General features: G+C 38.2%; 2 protein-coding genes and 1 non-coding gene across 3 annotated transcripts; 1 reads left to right on the top strand and 2 right to left on the bottom strand.

The window, feature by feature from the left end:
- The first annotated feature begins 6,644 nt into the window (after positions 1-6,644).
- LOC110938284 (probable 2-oxoglutarate-dependent dioxygenase ANS) lies at positions 6,645-8,687 on the top strand. Its single transcript, XM_022180747.2, has 2 exons — positions 6,645-7,200; positions 7,992-8,687. The coding sequence occupies exons 1-2, from the start codon at positions 6,680-6,682 to the stop codon at positions 8,566-8,568; spliced, it is 1,098 nt and encodes a 365-aa protein (XP_022036439.1). The 5' UTR covers positions 6,645-6,679; the 3' UTR covers positions 8,569-8,687.
- Positions 8,688-8,702: 15 nt separating this feature from the next.
- On the bottom strand, positions 8,703-8,775 carry TRNAE-CUC. The gene has a single exon. It is a non-coding gene; the product is annotated as a tRNA-Glu (tRNA).
- Positions 8,776-14,266: 5,491 nt separating this feature from the next.
- On the bottom strand, positions 14,267-16,391 carry LOC110938283 (protein CHUP1, chloroplastic). Its single transcript, XM_022180746.2, has 5 exons — positions 15,730-16,391; positions 15,202-15,518; positions 14,998-15,109; positions 14,709-14,840; positions 14,267-14,499 (listed from the first exon to the last, which is right to left on the bottom strand). The coding sequence occupies exons 1-5, from the start codon at positions 16,279-16,281 to the stop codon at positions 14,425-14,427; spliced, it is 1,188 nt and encodes a 395-aa protein (XP_022036438.1). The 5' UTR covers positions 16,282-16,391; the 3' UTR covers positions 14,267-14,424.
- Positions 16,392-21,527: the final 5,136 nt, after the last annotated feature.

Raw genomic sequence — 21,527 nt, 5'->3', positions numbered from 1 at the left:
GTCTTGAGCGACTCCCACTAACTCCAAGACTCCTCTTGGCATTCGGTCTTGCTTCGGGTCTTCGGTTCAACAATATTTAACAAGTAAATATAACAAAGACAAAGAACCTTATCTATTACAACTTTGAACCACAAAGCGGGCCAAAACCATAAACTAATCTATTACAACTTTGAGCCGCAAAACGGGCCAAAACCATGAACAAAACCAAATATAAACACAACCACAAGGTCGGGCCCGATTTACATATTCAACACAACCAAAAAAAAAATTTGGGCAATTTTGGTCAACAAAAAAAAAACTAACAACTAAAATATGACCAAAAATATATATAGCCCAAAGATAAAAATAAATCAAAAACTTTAGACTTTTAAAGTTTGTGATTTATTATTCCGGTAAAAAAAAAGACCGGTTTCGATTTGCATGTGGTGAGCATCGGCTCTGATACCACTGAAGGATATCCGTGGTATATATTTTAGTTTTATTTTATGAACCCGGTTCATTTTAAATATGTGTTTATTTTGTCACAAGGATTTAGTCAAAACATTTTTGACAAAAGAGTGCATGTAGAAATAGGTTATTCAAAATAAACTTTAACTAGTTAAAAAAAAAACATATACACATTTTGGCAACGGAAGCGTATGTAACAAAATTAACATAAACACTTTTATACCAAGGATTACCCGTAATGGAACAAGGTCACCAACATGCAAACACGAAATAGAACATCAACCATAGGGGGTTTAGATATACCTTCGGTTAGTAAATAACCGGTTGAGACACCGAGGTTCAACGAACAAGTGCTAGTTACGAACCAACGAGACGTGAGTGAGGGCCGTGTAACGGCGGCGGCGGTTGCCGGCGGTACAGGCGGCGAGCAGCGGCTGCGGCAGCGGGGCGGAGCCGGTGGCGGCGTTGGTGGCAGCGTCGGGCTGCCGACGGTGGCAGTGGTTGTGGCCGGTTGTGGTTGTGAGTATTGAGAGTGTTTTCTCAAGTTCTTCTTATTCACAAATGCAAGACCCAAACCCAACTTAAATAGGACATGGAGAATATTGCATGAATTCTCATTGGCCGAAAAGTAGGTGCATGCCAAGTGTTGGAGAGAGACTTTGCATGAAAAGCCATTGGTGTAAATCTAGGTGCTCGCCAAGTGGCGACGCAAGAGTATTCTTGTCCCACCCGATTTACGAACCCGTCTCTCAGTTCAATACCCGCGTATCGTTCGTAATTACCAGTTAAATTAGTTAAGTGGATTTTAGTTCGTTGACCAAGGTGTAACTCTTACGGGTCAAGACCCAGTCGGCAGCGTTGACTTATCGAACCGGACATAAATATCCAACAAAGGGGTATAGAGTGCAGATGGCGCATTGGCAAGAACGCACCTAGGCCGGCCAAGCCGACGTGGTCCGCCGCACCCCAAGGTTATTTTTTAGTATATATTCGATTTATCCGGAGCGGCCCTCAAAAAAAATTTGACACTGACAACATGAAAATTTGAAACTGACACCCAAGGAAAAGTATTTAGATTTTGAAGTTTTACAAATAAAAGTATTACAAACTAAAGAGTAAAGTGTAATTTGCGTCACTGAGGTTTAAGGGCGGAGTCACGTTGAGTCCCTGCCCTGTAAAAAAGCGCTACATTCTGAGTCCGTCGATGTCAAACCCTAATTTCCCGGTGGGCCCGGACTTTGGGTTTATGCTTGACGATTGATATCAGTTTCACAATACACAACGGAAGATGGAATTAATAAAATAAATAAATGTTAAGCTTGAAAATTAATAAATAAATTTATACAAGTTGTTCGTGTAAATATTCACAGGCGGATCGATATAAAAAGCCACTTGAAACTGATATGATAGACATAGAAATTATGTTTTATTTTTTTTAAAGTCAAACTCTACTTGAGTTGACCTATTAGATCCGATTCTAGCCGAGATTGACCACGTTGGATCGATTCCGAGTAATTAGGCGGAGTTGAAAAAAGTCGCCTCGGCAGCCTAGCTTGGAGCGATTACTCGAAGAGTACTCAGACTTGGAAACCATGTTTTACAACCATGGTTTATAATAACATACAATTTTATTACTCTCGAAATTTAATTTCGATTGTTGTTAGACCATACGGCGTGGAGGGACTTGAAAATGGGCGTTATCCAACACGTGGAGGACACGTCAGCTTGCGTCAGAAAGGGGGTGTGGAGCAAAAACGAAGGGGGTGGGAAGAGGCGTGAAAGAGTAGCGTTATTTGACACGTGACACACTTTTTGTTGTTAAATTATATTTTAAAATTCTATAATCTATTCAATTTATAAAAATACAATAATAGTAATTAAACAAATAACGTTAATAATTAAACAATTCATATTTAAAAATAAAAACCATTACATAATTAAAATAAAACCTAAAAATTAATATTACTACATAAAAAATCTAATAATCTGCCAAGCCGAAACATGACGGAATTCACGACTGTGTTTGTGTCTGAAGTTGATGAGAGCAATTGGTATGATGTCGTCCTCCCCAAGGTCCCCACTCGCATTTTCCACCACGGTGTACACCGTCTCGAATCTTTCGCAATCCAAACAGATGGTCTCGCCCCTATGGACGCAAAAGCGTTGTAAAATTCTCACCCAAAACGGACTGCGAGCGGTTACGCTGCGATATCCTCTTCTTCGGTCCAAGGAATGGTTGACATTTTCAGTTTATTGAAATGGAGATGGGAGAGACGTTATAAAAATTTGGGTGAAATGTGAGAGTTTGTAAAAAAAAGAAAGAAGAGGGTGATTTATATAGGGTAAAATTTTGTTTTTTAAAAAGTTAAGTTTTTAAAATTTAAGAAACTAGCCGTTGTTGTCAAACGGCTAATACCCACGCCAATTGAAACGTGCCACATCAACGCAAATTTGGTATCAACGCCTGTGGGATTTCCATCGTTGAAAAGTGCACTAATTTTAACGTTATTTTACTAATTTTGTGAAAATAACGTTAAAAGCTGAGGACGGTTAATCATGCATCATGTGGTGGCGTTGATAGCCGAAAGACAAAAGGGTACATGCACTAATTGGTCTTTGTCTCGATTGCTGAGTGTTATGTGCCTTATGTCCAAGGCTTGATGCGGAACTACTATCGAGCCGGGGGTCTCACTGGAAGCAGCCTCTCTATTTCTACGGGGTAGAGGTAAGGCTGTCTACATCTTACCCTCCTTAGACCCTACCTTTGCTTTGCTATTGGTGGGATTTACTGAGTATGATTATGATGATTATGAATGACCCACGCTGTGGCGGGCTGGTGTGCACGGTGTTGACAAGATTTCACTCGGCTTGTAAACGCCCACACCGTGTGTCTTAGAATCATTTTTATTTCATAAATAAGAAATTGTTTAGCATGACATCACAATGATCTTGTATACAATTTTTTTATTTTTTCCAATAGAGCTAAAACTTTAAAACCAAACAGAAATTAAACAGTTTGGTTCAGTTTTAATTTTTAATTGTTCAGTTTTGGCTTTTGATATATGAAATACCTTAATGACGGTTTGACTTGCGGTTTAACCTAAATATCGTCAAAACCGAGCCATAAACACTCCTAACAACAATAGATGAAAAATAATTTTTTCTCTTGAAAAATATCATATACGAATAAAAAAAATCAGTTACCTTAAATTATAGGGAATTGTATATAACTAATAGGATTAAAGTTACAATTATACCTTTTTTATTAACAGGTCATCATCATCATCGTACTCAGTAAATCCCACCAATAACAAAGCTAAGGTAGGGTCTGAGAAGCGTAGTGTCACGGCCCCCGACCCGTTTTGCCCGGTTCAGAAGTCGCGGGACAGAAACCCGTGGTATTGGTATTTAATTGACAGCGGAAATTTTAACAGGACCGTTAAAGAGGAAAACACCGAATTATTTTATTATAAGTTTCGGGACAAACCCCGTATTTTACAAGAAAGGAATTTCACTGGGAAATTCCCTGATTACAGAAAACAAGTTTATTTCTATTTACTGGGCCACTTTATTTAAGTTGGAGTGCTACGCGACACTTTTCCTTTTCCTCACAGTAAATCACCTGAAACATGTTTTAAAAAGATTTGATCAGTGAAAAATACTGGCGAGTGCATTCAATTTACACAAAAGACACATTGTTATATTATACAGTATTAGGAGCGATTACAATTGCTTCTATCTTATAATTATCTGACCCAGTTGTCACTCGGCCGGATCTGTGACTGTAGTCATATCACTATTTAGGTCTGTTCACCTAAAAGTGACGCTAGATAAGTAATGTATACAAAACCCCACGTACTTTCAGTAATTTAAGATAACAAAGACTTAATCACTGTACTTATAACAGGAAAACATTTAGGGTTTTGCAAAGTAACTTTGATAAAAACAAAATGACTCACATTGCAAGTTTAAACGGTCAGAGCCTACCTACTGATTAAGCTGGTAAACCTAGTTAAACATACAATGCAAACGAAACTAGGTTAGTAAATTAATTCAACATTTACGATAATTCACGAGATCGAAACCCTCACGATGAATAACAAAGTATAGCCCAAAATTTGGGCAGCACTTAAACATCCATCGGATCGGTTTTAATCGATAGGATATTGTATCGTAGCAGTGATCAAGTTATTACCCCGTTATCATAGCAGCGTGTCGATACTATAAAGTTGTTATTTGAGCAGAAAGGAGGCGATTTTGAAGGAAATTTTCGAGCAAAGTGATCTGCCCATGCAACGTACAATTTATAGCAGTTTCGTCAGTCTCTCGCGGCCCGCGACGGCCTGAAGGAGATCCTTCGCGGCCCGCGAGGGCCAGTCTAGCTACAGCTAGGGCTGTCGTGTCACCCCTTAGGCTTGACACGTGTGCGACACGTGTCACTCATCGTTATCCGGAGATTCCAGGGCTATCGCGCCCCGCGACGGACTCCCTTAACTCTGTCGCGCCCCGCGACAAACTAAATTTTCTTGTTTTCTTGGTTTTTCATAAAAAGTAAGGTTTTACGGGTTCGTGTTTTCACTTACGGAGCGTTTTAGGACATTTTTGGTGCGAGTCGTTACACGTAAGGTGTAAACAACCTTACCTCTAACTCGTAGAAAAAGAGAGACTGCTTCCAGTGAGACCCCCGACTTGATAGTAGTTTTGCATCAAGCCTTGGACATAAAGCACATAACACTTAACAATTGGGACAAAAGCTGATTAATGCATGTACCCTTTGTCTTTCGGCTATCAACACCACCACATGATATATGATTAACCGTCTCTCGCTTTTTAATAGGTGTGCGTCAAATTTATATTAATTCTTAGGGTTTTATGCAAAATGATGCTATTTGTATTTGATGAGAATGAGAATGAGAATTGAAGAATGTTCTCATAAGTTTAATCCAGGTATCCAACCTGTTATGAACCATACTAGTCCATCAGAGGCCCACCCTAGCAGCCCGTTTAAGGCCCAACAAAAGAGTAGGTCTATGGATCGTGAAGAAGTAAGATAGGACATAGGTTGAGATAACAGGGCATGAATATTGCTAGATTATTAGTGGCTTCTTGTTCCAGAGTAATCATTCCGTCCGTCCGTCCGTCCGTCAGAAAAATAACCAAATTCATCCTAAGACCATGTGTAGTGGTAAATCAATATAATGCCCTTACCATGGGGCGTTTTGCGACACGTGTCATCCCAGTCAGCATGGGGCATTATAGCATAAAGTGGTGTAGTGGGGCATTATTCCAATAACGCCCATGCAATTATTTCCCAATTATTTTTTTTAATTTAAAACATAAAAAAAATACAATTCTAAAAAATTACAAACAGAAAATAAAAATACAGAAAATTAAAAAAATACAGAAAAATTACTTTAGGGCCTAATGTGTCAAAACAGAAAATAATAAAGTTTAAAACTATAGGGGCCTAATTATCAATATCAAAGTTTTAAAACAAACCCTTCTTCTTCTTCGTGCCTATGCCTGCGACCTGCAAATCCATAAAATCCGGCCAAAAATCCGGCCAAAAATCCGACCAAATCAAACCCCACATTCCATCTCTCTCTCTAAACCCACATGTCCTCAATTGATTGGCCAGTCAAACAACACACAAGCGTTTTAATAATCACGCCGGCAACAAAATTCATCGAAAATAACGCCCAAAAACGCCCCATGTAATGGGGGTTTGGGCGTTTTGGAGCGTGATTTTTCAATTTTTAAAAAAAAAAAAAAAACACCCCAGTACGGGCGGTCTAATTGTTAGCCAAGTGAACTTCACAACCCTACTAGCAATTATTTCTACAATACTTGTGTAATCCAAACATTCAACACTCATGAAATCCATTAAATACAAATGAAGATTATTATAATAATAATTTTTAGTAATGGAACCCATGTGATATGTTGTAGTGGTGACAACCCAAAGAAATATCAGATACTAATGAAACTAAAGTTGTTTCTGGTGCGACAAAATGCAATTTTCCATTACTAATTCATATTAAAATTCTAAAGTTAGCCAAAAAAACAATAATCCTTTTTTTTTTTTTTTTGTTAACATTATAACATACATACGTGTCAATGGCGTTCATGTGTGACAAAGCAATGGGTCCTTGTGTCGTCTTTTTCGTATGCTATGACAAATTCATATCACGATAATACACTTCACTGAAACCAAACCCACCCATTATCAATCATGTCTGAGTATCACTGTGCTCACTTTCACGAAGCCACTTTTACCGACCAAAACGGTAAACTTAAAACCACAAAGATACCTGTGGTTCAAGAAGTAGCACGTATCAACCACTTCCCCAACCGCTTCATAGCCTCCTCATCACCACCCCCTGCTACCACCACCGACACGCCGCCTGTGATCGACATATCAAAACTACAAACCCATGACGACGGGGAGCTGCAGAGGCTTGCGGAGGCTGCTAAAGAATGGGGTGTGTTTCTCATCAAGAATCATGGTATAGTGTTGGAGGATGCTAAGGATGTTGTAAAAGGTTTCTTTGGGTTGAGTTACGAGGAGAAAAAGGCCAACGTTGGATCGTATAATAAGAGTGTGGATAACATGGGATACGGCAAGAACTTTGTCAAGTCTGAAGATCAACCCTTGGATTGGATTGATCGCCTGACCATGAAAGCAGCTCCTCCTGTTGTTGATCAATCAACTAATGGCCTCTCTGTTTGGCCTAAAAAACCACCACATTTTAGGTATAATAATAATTACTTTTACTTTATATTAACTTAGCTAGGAATCTTTATAAGTTACTATGTTTCATGTTGCATAAACTAAGGAATTTAATTAGGTTATTATAGGGTAGCTAATAAGACTAGAAGGTATGGGGGCCGGCTAGGCCCGGCTAGGACCGGCGCCGGTCCCCCACACCGCCCCCCTCCCTCCCGTCCCGGCGTCCCCAGCAACCCATGGCCGTTCTTGCCGTGCCGCTTTCTCTCTCTCTCTTCTTTCTCTGTCCTCTCTCTCTTTCTCTCTCCTCTCTATCTCTTTCTCTCTCTAAATAATCAAATAAATTAAATTTTTAATTGTTTTTATAAATTATGTGGGCCTCATCCTCCACCCCCCTCAAAAGTGAAGGAGGCCCATCCTTCACGAGCCGGTGATGTGACGCCCGGGTGACGGCCCATCCTCATGGAGATGGGTCTCACCATACCCTTTAGTCTAATAGTTATGGGTCAAATAGTAAATGGGTCATATGGATATGTCATAACTGCCATGTCTCTTGCATAGAGATACAACGGTTAATTGTGTCAATTGGTTTAGCATTTAAGTATAACTTATCAGTGTAATAATGCAAACTCATATTTATTATTTGATAGCTTTAAAGGTTGTGTAAATGTTAAGAGCATAAATAAAACAATTGTAGATTTGTATCCCTATTGCTCTTGCATTTTCTACATGAAGCACAGTCATTTGTTCAAGGAGTTTATATTCATCATTAGAAGGCTTCTTGATCTCAACACATATATATATATATCTAATGCAGGCAAGCTATAGAAAAATATGTGGAAGAATCAAGAAAAGTACTTGATGGTTTACTCCAAGATCTTGCAGAATCATTATCACTAGATAAAAATGCCTTCTTGCAACATTTTGAGCCCGAACAAAGTGAGATCAAGGTAAGGGTGAATTACTATCCACCATGTCCAAGACCGGATTTAGCTATTGGACTAATGCCCCACTCAGATGCCAGTGGGCTTACCCTCTTACTGGAGTTCGGAGCCACAGGAGGCCTACAAGTACACAAGGGCTCGGATTGGGTCACCCTCAAGTGGCCTAACGATAACACGCTACTTGTGAATATTGGTGATTTGCTGGAGATCATGAGCAATGGAGTGTTGAAAAGCATGTGGCATCAAGTGAGGACACAGCTTGATGTGGAGCGATTTTCACTCGCGTATTTCTATAACCCGCCTCCCCGGAGTGCAATTGGACCGATGGTTAGAGGTGGTTCGTTGGAGGAGATGATGTATAAGAAAGTGGTTGTGGAAGACTATGTGTCTAACTATTACAAAATTAGCCCAACAACTAGCAAGGAGGCCATAATGTATGCAAGGCCATAAATGATTAATATAAACATGTGTTTTTCTGCTTGCAATTGAATTATGCGTGCCAAGAGCTCAATACCCAAATTCCTAATTTAGGTTTGTTATGAGATGTGGGAATACAATTAATTTTGGCATTTTAAAAAATAAAATTCCGTTGCCGGGACTTGAACCCGGGTCTTTCGGGTGAGAGCCGAATATCCTGACCAACTAGACTACAACGGATTTGTTGAGTTTCCAGCATGTATGTAATTATTAATATTGACCAAACACCTAAAAAGCAGATTATGAGAGCTTTGCTGGTATATTTTTATAAGAAGGTGTTGATTTAAAATAATTGCAGTAAGCAAAGAAAAAAGGACTCGGCCTAGATGTGAGGATTTAAAAGGTAAAATGGAAGAATATTTAGTAGCTTAAATGAAAATAATAAAAAGGACTTCATAGTATAGGAACCATGAGATGATAAATGGGACCACTTTAACATATTAATATTATTAACATAACAAACTAATCATTTCACTAATTTAATAAAACCAAGAAGATCCAATAAAACGCTAGGCCTAGCTGATCCATGTAAAACAGGAAGAAATCTAATCCAAGCGAAAATTGGTCCATTAATCCATTTAATCCCAAGTAAGAGTTTTATTTTCGATCCATTAAAGCCCAACTAAGAAGATCCACTGGTAGTGGGCTGACCCATACGAGATCCATGCAGGTAACCTTACCCACATACGCGTTCACCAAAGTGGGTAACCTTACCCACATACGCATCATTTTAAGGTCAACCCATCTTATGTTTATTTACGAAAATACGTAATACCTAGTGACTTAGTAACAATTTAAACAATTAACTACACCAATTCATATGAAATCTTTTTGTTATTTGTGTTAATATAGTTCCTTTTGTGTACATATATCTCACTCTCAACTAACAAACTCCTACTTATATATTTAGCTCTTAGAGTAAAAGGTGAGGAATAATAAAAAAAAATGGGCAGATAAGAAGTTTCAAAGGGCAAATTAGTTACACCTTTTAACGGGTTGTGTTCTAGTTTATCTTTTAAGAGAATGGTTGTCAGCAGACCTAAAAACTGTATTTTCCGTGTTGTGTTCGGGAATTGTCATCCCTAATAAGGTCGTCAGCCATAAAGTGCCACCACATATGTTTGTCGCCCACTCAGTACCACTAACAATTGTGTATGATTGGTTCACGGTACCGTTGATCCATTTAGTTCCCCATTTCCTCTACACAAAAGAGACCCCCATTACTAGATCGTCATCAACCACCACCTCCAGCATAATTAGGGTTCTCATTGTGATGACCACGCCCAAACAACAACTAAGAAGAGGAATTAAAGCGCTCATAGATAAATTATTCAATCGCAATCAAGCAGTTGATGCAGTTATGATGTATGTATTTATAATATGTAGTTGTATGTATATATGTGATTTGTTTTTATGGATATGGTATGTATTTGTATGATACGTGTATGATATGTGAATGATTTGTATGATATGTATTTTACGGGTATGGTGCGTATTTGTTTGATATGTGCATAATATCTATTTGTATGTGTATGTGATGTATTTGTATGATATGTGAAAAGATTTGTATGATAAGGCATGTGTATGTATTTGTATGGTGTGTGTATGTATGTGCATGGTATATGTATTTGTACGTGTATGATGATTGTGTGTTTTTGTTTTAATATGACAAGTTTAGCCACCATGGACTAACACTCGTACTTCACTCATCGGTTGGGATTTCTTTGTAATAGTCGAAACACAAGTTACGATGTTTTTCTAAGCTTCAAACTTCACATTGTTAGTAAGTTCTCCAAATTATTTAAGGAAATTGGATTTTAATAATCTTAACTTTCACCTGTTGGTCGACAATAGTCCCAACTTAAGAAATTACCCCTAACAATCCCAACTTGTTTACTCCATCGAGCATCATGTTCTAACTGAAGTCTAATGCAATCAGTTTTTTGTTGACGTGACAGCTTACTTGGCAAAAAGACTTGGTTATTTTGTTGATGTGGCTATTATGTAGCACCATCAACGCCTCCACCAACACCACCCACCACCATTAGCCATCACCACCACCCACCACTACCATCAACCACCACCACCCACTAGGGGTGTGATGTTCTGACACGACCAGAATACACGACACATCCTAATACGAAATTTGTGGGTTTGGGACTTTGGGTTTAGTCTAAACGGGTTCGGGTCAGTTTCAGGTTGAACCTGCGAACCCGTTTAGCTAAACATGTTGGATTCGGGTCAACCTGGTCGGGTTGGCAAGTTAACCCGTTTAACCCCTTTATATTATATCATATTATAGATTTTTACAATATGTTTTATGTCACAAGTTATATTGAGTGTGTATTTTATGCCATAGTTATAAATTAAAAGGAGAAATTGACATAAGATTTTATAACTTAAATTAATTGTATTATATACAATATATTAATTTGCGGAAAAAATTAAAAAAAACTCAAGTTGAATGGGTCATGTTCGAGTAAACCCGCAAATGTTCGGGCAAACACGCAAATGTTCGGGTTCATATGTATAACACGATTTTCGGATTCATGTCAGGTTCGGGTTCGTCTAAAATTTTCGGATTTGGGTCGGGTTGAACACGCCAATCTGCAAACACGACTCATTTAATGTCGCAACCCCCGTCCCCTAATTACCCGGGAACGGGCGACCGCGGCCAGTTTCAGTGGTATCGGTGTTTATCAATTTGGCAGCGGAATTTACATCAGGACCGTAGTTAGGAAATATTTTATCAGAGTAAAATATCACGATTTTATAATATTAAACACATGGGAAAATCCCAAGTTTCAAGTACACACATTTTTATAGGGATAAACCCTATTTTAATTAAATAAAACATCTCTTTATTTTAGGTAACTTTATAGCCACTTTTCCAAGCCTTCAGTGTTGTCCAGCTGGCTTCTATTTGGCTTTCACATTTTGTTACCTGAAACGCGTTTAAAAACATTTTGTCAGTGGAAAATACTGGTGAGTGAATCCCAGTTCAATCAAGACAGGTAAAACCGTTTTACAGTATTGAGGGCGGTCGCGCAATTACATTTGTTTACATCTACTTTAATTACCACCCATGATACTGTCAACCCGACTTGTGGTCATGTTACTACTCACAATGTAGTAACAAATTTTGTATACAAAACCCCAACATACCGACGATAATTGTAGAATACAAATACTCAATAACTGTTTTAATAAAATGTAAAACATTTGAGGTTTTGTAAAAACAGTTTGCAAAAAGGTTTACAAAATGGAGATTACTCACATTGTTGTCTTAGGGTTTTCCTTTAGGATTTTCTGGTGATTATCTATTAGTTACACAAATGCACACGCGTTAGTATAATTACCCAATATTTACATTAGTAATACCCTCCCCGAGACGGCATTCCAACGACTACGTCGGGCAGAACCTCGACAGCCGTTATGGAAGCCTAGATCAATCGGGCAGCGTATCTAATACGTAACCGGGGGTTATGATATTTACAACGAGGCAGGGCTTCGCTAATTAGGGGGATATAATGCCCGGGTATAGTGTCAAATGAGAGCCGAAACTCTCAATATATAGGGCTGATCAGCCATAGCGTCACACCCCGCGGCGCCCTAAGGCTCAGCCTTCGCGGGCCGCGACGTAGGGGGTCTAGGGCATAGGGTTGTCCGGTCAACAACATAGTCTCGACAAGTGTTGCCACGTGGTGGCTCCGGGTAAAGCCTCATAGCTAGGTCGTCGCGCCCCGCGTAGGCCTTGTGCCTTCTCCGTTGCGGGCCGCGAGGCCCATTATTTATTTATTTTATTTGATTTTTGATAAAATTAAGGTATTTGGGGCCTGTTTTCGTATACGGGGTGTATTTTAGGACGTATTGGGGCATTCTAAATATTTTTAGGGTGTCGGAATAATTTTGGAGGGTTGTTATATTTAACACCCCTACCACCCACCACCATCAGCCACCACCACCACCATCAACCATCGCCACTCACCCACCACCATCAGCCACCCCACCTGCTTCCACCACATCCACCTTCTGCCACTACCATTTTGACCCTGAACCCGACCCACAACGCATTATGCTACCATGACCATAATTACCCGATATTAATTTTCATGAAAAACTGATAAAGTAACTCGAAAGCTGACAATTGTCTTGGATACTAAAAACATGCTTACCATCATGGAAACGATTCATGAGATAAATTTCAAATATATCTATAATTAGGTTTTCATGAGTTTTGAGGGAGACGTTAAAGTTTTCTTTTGCCAAGTTTGAATCTACACAACTAACGTATTCTTGTAGTCTTCTTAGCAAGATCTTCAAAAGATAAAGTAATCAACTTTGTGCTAGAACAAGGCCTTCTTGTAGTCTCTTTGGCTGCAAGAATGAACAAACTAATGTTAACGGTTGGGGCCTCGGTCCCTTAAAACAGATTTTGCGTCTCTACTCAAGACAATCGGTCTGTCTCCCTGGGTACAACAACTGAAGTAGTCTGACCGTCGGAGAATGTCACGCACCTGAGGTTACACTAGGTAAAATGTAGTGTTAAAATTTGCGGAAAAATGTAAAAAATGGGAAGATGATGGAGTTCTCTCTTTGTAATGAAACTTGATGGATTCTCTATTTTCTAAAGAAACATCATTAGTATTAATATTTATGTAACCTTTGTAATTTAAAAGTTACATGGGATTTAATAAACAAAACCAAAGGTCACTAGGATACAAAATCCTATTAGATACGCCTAAGTTTCACATTTTTTATTTCAACCACTCGATTTCCGATTCATCGTTATATCTGTAAAAAAAAACACATTTTCATTAAATTTCCGACACCATAAGACAATTCTTCTCCCAGATTATCTTTCGAACTCAGTTTCGAAGCCACGAGTTGCCTATATGCCGCACCGAAAACAATGGGAAATTGGATTCATCATGTCGGAACCGAAGTTATTAATAATACTGGTAAGCACTTCTTCTAAGCGTTTGAGAAACAACAAATTACACTTGTGTTTCTTAGCTAAATCACTAAGATCTATGATTTCAAATTTCATTCAGCACGAATTGTAGTGTCTTTTGTGATGCAGGCATAGAATGGTGGGGGAGCAAGAGAGTAGGGAGACTCTGGAGAGAGAGTGATTGAAGGTGGGGTCATATCAATGTTTTCTTTGTTCAAATCACATAAATTTTAACATGGATAGAGTTAAAGTTAATGGACTGAAATGGTAAGAATTTGCAAGCACAAGACAGTCTTTTAAAAAGTGATCAAAGGTAACGGACCAAACCCGACCCCATGAACCAAACCTTTAATTTACTCAAAAGTTTAACAACTTTAACTATTCTTAATTTTAAAATAATTTACGAAAAAACGCATCATGTCAACAATATAAAAACGAGCCATCTTTACATGATTAGTTACTGTATATATTAAACTTGTAGTACAACTATTATCTATATAATGTTAATAACAAATAAAAATCTATTCAGAAAGGGGTAGCGGCGCAGCTTGTTGCTCGTCTACCTACCATTAGTTTGTAATCGTATTGAGTTTATGCCATTCTTTTAAACGTGCATTAAAGATTTGATTTAATTAAATAAACATGATTTATGAGGAAAAAAGTCCTGTATGAGCAATCTGACATTTTAGTCGTCTCTCTTTGTGATTTTCTCGCATATTTTAATGTATATAATCATTTCATATATAAATGATGATAAATCACAAAAAAGCGACGTTGATGATATATATATGATGTCAGGTGGTTTTGCACATGCATAGACACAGTTAAATTATAACATCAATTAATCAATTTTTTATTTATTGGTTCCATCTTAATTAACCGCAACGGCTTCCAATCTCCTTTAGTTCTTCAAATGCATGCATCGTCTCTGTGTCAAACCCTCCTGCAAACTACAGATTCAACCCTTTCTTTATTATATATTAACATGCAAATTTATTAAGGGACAAATTTATTAATATTTGAAAACATGTATGATTAACAATTACATTTTAATTATGTATCTGATATTTAGATGTAGAAAATTGTTGTTAAAATAATAATAATAATAATAATAATAATAATAATAATAATAATAATAATAATAATAATAATAATATACCTGGTGAACCCGAAAAGCAAATCGAACGCCTTGGATCAACAAATCCCCGTCTCGTGAAGCTTCATTGCACTCCAATTCTTTAGCGATCCTCCGCATACACTCTCGTGCCAGATTCAGAGAACTTAGTTTTATCTGTAATTGTGGACTTAATTAATTAATTAATAAAATAAATAGCTTAAGTTACAATCAAGATTTGTAGTTAACTTTATAAAGCATAATAATAATATATATTGTAATTGTCATTAAAAAAAAAGCCTTTGCTTGGTGATAAAGGAAAGTATGCACCTACCTTTCCAACGACTCCCGTATCCATCAGCCACTGCCATGGAATCTGTAGCTCTTTGTATCTCTTACTTGTACCCTCTCTACTTCTTTCCACTCCACTAATGCTTGACTCTAATCTAGATATATTTATACAAAATATATATAATAATTACGTTAACTTTAATTCGGTCTCTCTCTCTATATATATATATAGCTAGCTAGTAATTACCTGTCTTGAAGTGCTTGCATCTTCCTTAATGATTGAATCACGGGTTGTTTCAATCCGTTTTCAAACCCTAAAACTTCCGATTCAAGATTCTTCAAATCTCGGTAGCTAAAAGCAGCCTCACGCAATGCATCCGCTTTTCGTTCGGGCCATTGTGGAAAGTGTTTGAGTACCGCCCGCTCGTCTACTAGACACGATAACTCGCCATCTACCCACTTCACAAATGCCTCAACTTCGGATATCTCCCTAAATGCTGCACTCTGGACTTCTCGTATCAAATAATTCAGTAGCGGACCGTATTTCTCCACATCTGATTTTATCTGATTTCACAAGTTAACAAGTTGTTACACTATAGTATATTATTATTATTATTATTATTATTATTATTATTATTATTATTATTATTATTTTTATTTTTATTTTTATGCACCCCTAGTAAAATAATTAGTATTCTCCTATATATTTTACCAAAAGGGTACAAGATAAAAGAAATTTAGCCAGCCCCTGCCTGATAAGTTTAGTTTAGCTTACAGAGGTAAGATAAGTTGAACGGTTCTCGATTTCTCCGATCATGTCACGAGAATAAGCAGCCGGGGCGAGCCCAGATGCACCGTTTTTAGTCTCCTTGAGCTGGGTGTCTCGTTTCATAAGCGATCGATAGAACTCCATAACTGCAGGGACACGTCGAACCGCCTTTGATCCAACTGGCGTCGGTAGAATGGGTGGTGGTGGCGGTGGTGGTGCCGTTACCCGTCGTTGTAGCAGCTGTGGCGGCGAAGGTGGTGGATTAATCACATTGGTTTGATCTGAAGTGGATTTCTTTATCGGTACGTCCACTTGAAGCTTCTGTTTTTGTGGTGGATCGTCTATAACTTTCCCGCAATCCATTGAATGGTGTAGTTTTTTCCATAGTATCGATTTCCTTTCGAGATCATGTGCTTTGAGTGTGTTGATTTGTGCCTTGAGTCGACTCGTTTCTTGTTTTAATTCTTGGTTTTCTTTCTCCAAAGAATGGATCTTGAGTAAAGAAGCTTCTAGTTCTGTTCTGAGGGTGGCGCCGTCGTCGTCGTCACCGGACGGCATTTTTTCCGGTGAGTGGTGGAGAGGTTGAGGATCTCAAAATCAAATCTTGCCAAAGTGTTTGGGTGTGTTTGTGTTTGCTTACTTCTAAAATAAGGTACGGGGTGTTTCACCAACACCTATAAAAGCTTTTATTCTGACTGATTTACCCCTACTCTGTATTCGAATGTTGGTAGTAATTTCCTCTGTTAGTAATTTTAGGAATTGTCCTTCTACTTAGGGTGTAAGGGGTGCTCACCTAATAGGTGAGTCCCCTCTCTTACGCCAAACCAATCCCCGTGTGCCACGTCAACTCCCCTCTTAAACTCCCCTAACACCCTAATTTGATGGCGCCACTCCCCTCTTAACTACCCTTGTTTTTTTATTAAAAAAAAAACAAAAAAAAACAAAATTGTTTGATTGGTTGGAAAAATGGGCCCCACCATCTGTCTTCCTCCCCGCTCGCGGTGAACAACCACCCAATTTGTTCCCCGATTTCCCTCCCCGAACCAATGGCAGCCCCCCCTAATCGGTGAAGTCCCTCCCCGATTTGCTTTACCGAAGACGCCCCGAGCAGCCTAAGAGGTGAGTCCCCTCTCTTACGCCCAACCAATTCTCGTGTGCCACGTCAACTCCCCTCTTAAACTCCCCTAACACTCTAAATTGATGGCGGCACTCCCCTCTTAACTCCCCTTGTTTTTTTATTCAAAAAAAAAAAGAAAAGGTTTTATTGGTTTTAAGTGAGCTGGCCCACCATCTTCCCCCTCTCCTCCATCGGTGACTTCCCACCGCTTTTCTCCCTCTCTCTAGTTCACCGCCTAGATGGCGGTACCACCACTCTTCGGTGGATCCACTCCCCGCGAGGGGTTACCGCGAACACCCCGTCCTCCCTTATATAAAGTTATGGAATCAGCCCATAGGGTGGATGGAGCTAGGGACGTAAACGTTCAACTAACAGTTTGTTAACTGTTTGGCGGGAAGTTCAGTTTTGATCGTTCATATAATAACCGAACGAGCAGGGACAAAAATTTTCGTTCGTTAAGTTAAACAAACGAAAATGAACAGAGGTTGTGTTCGTTCATTTATGTTCGTAAACCTCATTTATGTTTGCTCAATCATGTTCATTAAAGGTTTTTATATGTTGTGTTTTGTTTTATTGTTTTTAGTTTTTAAAAATAGAAACTCTAGTTATACTTTATGCCTCCCCCAACATCCCTTATTCAGTTTGTATTAAAGGTTGACAAACTTTTTAATATGTGTTAATCATGTTTCTAAGTATTATGTCAAGTTTAGTCAGATAATTATGTTAAGTGCTTATATTTTTTTGGTGGATTCTTCGTAATCTTTGTGAAGAAAAATGCAAATGTTACTCTAAAATAAATATATGTTTGTGTGTATTCATTTGTTTGTATTCATTTATGCTAATGAACATTTTTTGAGTTTATTTGTGTTTGTTAAAACTTCGTGAATAGTTCAAGAACATTAATGAACAAACACGAAAACGAAATCTCGTTCGTGAATAGTTCATGAACATGCTCATTTCTTAATGAACGAACATGAGCAAAGCCTTGTTCAAGTTCGTTTGGTTCATTTACAACCTTTCATGAGGCACCCTCACAACCATTACTAAATTTTTCTATCATACCCAATCCTTCTTTAACACCTCACGTTTTCACATTGCCTCAAATTTCACTCATCACACTTGCACCACCCATCATATTCCATCATTAAATATTTTCTCTTTTTTAAATAAAATAAAAACCAACATTTTTAAAATACATAAAATTAAATAAAAATACAACCAACAAGAAAAATAAATACTCAAATTTAAAAACTAAAATATAAAAACTACTCTTCGTCGGAATGGGATAATTGGATATATAAACCAACAAAGTAGTCGAAAGTGGGTGTCTTCATTCCGTAACTCCAATTATATATCCTCGTTAAAGGGTACCTGTGTCGGAGGGTCATAACGTAGTCTGGTGATATTGCGTGCACCTCATCCTTATAATTATATTGTGTAATGAATAACGGTTCCTTGTAACTCGGCATTGAATAACAGTGATAAATGCAGAACATTAAGGCCGTTGCTTTAATCGCAGGCACCGAAGTACACATGCCAAATCCATAAATCATTCAACATCACCGCTTCGAGCATGACAGTCGGTTTTTTGTGGTCACCTCTCATAAACTGTCCTTGCAAACTCGTCGGACAACTTCTCCAAACTATACGCATATAGTCGATGCTACCGAGCATCCCTAGAAAGTGTCATCTAGCTTCATGTGCGACGTATAAACGTGTTATGTCGTGTCTAGTCGGCCTTTATAGAAACTCTGTAGTGTATAACTTAATAATAGCATTGCAAAAATATTCAAGAAATTCACTAGAAATCCTAGAAACATAGCTAAATTTTCATCATATTCGTCAGGAACCTTACCAGTTGCAAGTTGAAGAATTGCGGATGCGCACTTTTGTATCGCCGTGAAACTCTTTTTTTCCTCTACTGTCGTAGCCTTTTTGAAACCATTCAAATTGAGCTTCAATGTCTCCCACAATATTTAAAATAATTCTTTTGATAATCAGAACCTCACTCTAAATGTCTTGGCATTATAGTTTGAGTTTTCAACAAAGTAATCATTCGTTTGAACTTCATTTACAGCTACCCAATCACAACATACAATTGTTTCTTTCATCGTCCCATATCTTCAAGTTCGGCGGCTTCACACTACTACAAAACAGAGCTTTAGATGGGGTGATATGGGTTTTAAGATGGTGTTTTCAACATCGTCTTAAACTACAGTGGTTTTAAATCATGTCTTATTAGACGGTGTTCAATTTGAACATCGGCTTAAATTTGGTGAACCCCGTCTTTTAATATCAAAACATTTATCAAAACAAATATTTTAAATCACTTGCAAACAACAATACATATACATACAAACCAGTCACAAAGGGGAATCGAAAAACTAACCAGTCTCAAAGGGGAATCGAAAAACTAACCAGTCTCAACGGGGGAATCGAAGGGGAATGCTTTCGTCGTCTAGCAAATCGAACGGAAATCCTGCGAAAAACTAACTAGTCTCAAAGGGGGTTGCGTCAAACGGGAATCGAACGAAAAACTAACCAGCCTCAAAGGGGTGCAACTGTAGGGATTTGCGGCTGGAGGGATTTGCGGCTGGAGGGGTGCCGCTGGAGGGATTTGCTACGTCTGGAGGGGCTGCATAGAAGGGGAAGGGGAGCTAGGGTTTTGGTCGAGCAAACTAACAGTACGTATGTTAGGGTAGGAATGGGTTTAAGTTTGTTTTTTTTTTTCTAAGTTTATTGTTATCATAATTGGATGAGTATATAAGACGACGTCCAAAGGGAACACCGTCTAAAGGGTGCGTATATAAAAATAAGACGGAGGTTTAAGCATAAGACAGTGTTTTATGGAATTTTGTTGAATATTTTAATTGGATTGGCACAACTGTCATTTGAGGAGTCGATTTTAAGATGAGTTTATTAAAATAATAAACCAAATATTGAACACTGTCTATTGCTTCATATTGTAGTAGTGTCACAAACCTTTGCAAAAATTACAAGAGTAGAATTCCTTGAATCGGACGAGCTAGATGAGTCGGGTGGAAATGTACTTGGACGCTCCATACCCTCCATTATTTTTCAAAACTTTATGAGAAAACTAAATAGAAGTTTTTTATAGAGTTTGAGAGGAAATTTGTGAAGTTAGTGTGCAGGAAAAATGGAAGAAGATTGGATATTTACAAATTGGATATTCATATGACCGTTTGAAATGGTTTCTTCACCTTGCGTTGGCCATCATAACAACCTTCCATCACGCCGCAAAAAACATTGTGTGCGGCGGTATTGCACACTATGATGACTGCGAAAATGGTGCATCACTGGGGCGCCTTTGCACCCTGTTGCCCAGATTATGAACGATATGAATGATATAGAGAATCAATTGAGAGAAAAATAAAAGAATTGCAAGATCAAATTATGATATGTGTGTGTTGTCTGATACATACATCGATACATATATAGGATTATCCCAAATCAAGTTATAAGGATATACAAGTTTAACCCTTCTACTTTATACATAAGATACTTAAACTATAAGTATTTACTATTTACGCTAATGACCCGCTAAATATGGATGATCGGGATTAGTCCTTCAATCACCCCCTTAATCACAATCATATTTGTTGCAGATCTTGAACACCGAGCAACTTCCTCATTGTGATGAATTTGTCTCTTCCTAGTGCTTTTGTCAGTATGTCTGCCTTTTGTAGTTCTCCACTAATGTGTTCCACATTGATATGATTGTTCTCCACACATTCCCTTATGAAGTGATAACGAGTATCAATGTGCTTGCTTCTTCCATGAAATACTGGATTCTTCATTAGAGCAATTGCTGATCTATTGTCCACTAGTAATGTGATCTTTTCTTCTTTCCATCCAGTCATTGCAGCGAGTAATCTTTTTAGCCATAGTGCTTGGCATGCTGCTGCAGTTGCTGCCATAAATTCAGATTCACCGGATGATAGAGCAACAGTTTGTTGTTTTTGAGTGCACCAAGTTATTGGAGAGTTTCCAAAATAGAAGGCTATTCCTGTGGTGCCCTTTCCTTCAACCGTATTAACTCCATAACTGCTATCACTATAGCCCGTTATTTTACAACCACCAACTTTATAGTATGTTATACCAAGGTTTTGTGTTCCTTTGATATAACGTAACACTTGCTTAATAGCCTTTTGGAGATGTTCTTTAGGTTCTTGCATGAACCTACTAAGTAAACCAACAGAATAACAAAGATCTGGCCTTGTATGCGACAAGTATCTTAAACAACTGATTAAGCTTCTGTATTCTGTTGCATCAACTGAATTTTCCCCTTCGGTTTTTGTTAACTTAGTTCCTGGGTCCATTGGTATCTTGGTGTCATTGCAATCCAACATTCTTGCATCTTTGAGAATCTTGGTTATATAGCCGGATTGTTTAATAGAGATTTCACCCCCTGTTTGGGTGACTTCTATACCAAGATAGTAAGCCAACAACCCTAGATCACTCATTTCAAACTTCTCTTCTATTTGACATTTAAAATGATCTATTTCTTTCTTTGGATATCCAGTCACTATTAGATCATCAACATAGACTCTGATTAGTAAAGTTGAAGTCTCATTTCTTTTAGTGTAGGCTGCTTGTTCCAAAGAACACTTTTGAAAACCAAGGGACTTTAAGGTATGATCTAACTTAACGTTCCATGCACGCGGAG

This window comes from Helianthus annuus, chromosome 4 (assembly GCF_002127325.2).
Source record: "Helianthus annuus cultivar XRQ/B chromosome 4, HanXRQr2.0-SUNRISE, whole genome shotgun sequence".
In the NCBI taxonomy this organism is placed as follows: Eukaryota; Viridiplantae; Streptophyta; class Magnoliopsida; order Asterales; family Asteraceae; genus Helianthus; species Helianthus annuus.
The sequence above is the reverse complement of the archived record's forward strand: the minus strand, read 5'-3'. Positions and strand labels throughout refer to the sequence as shown.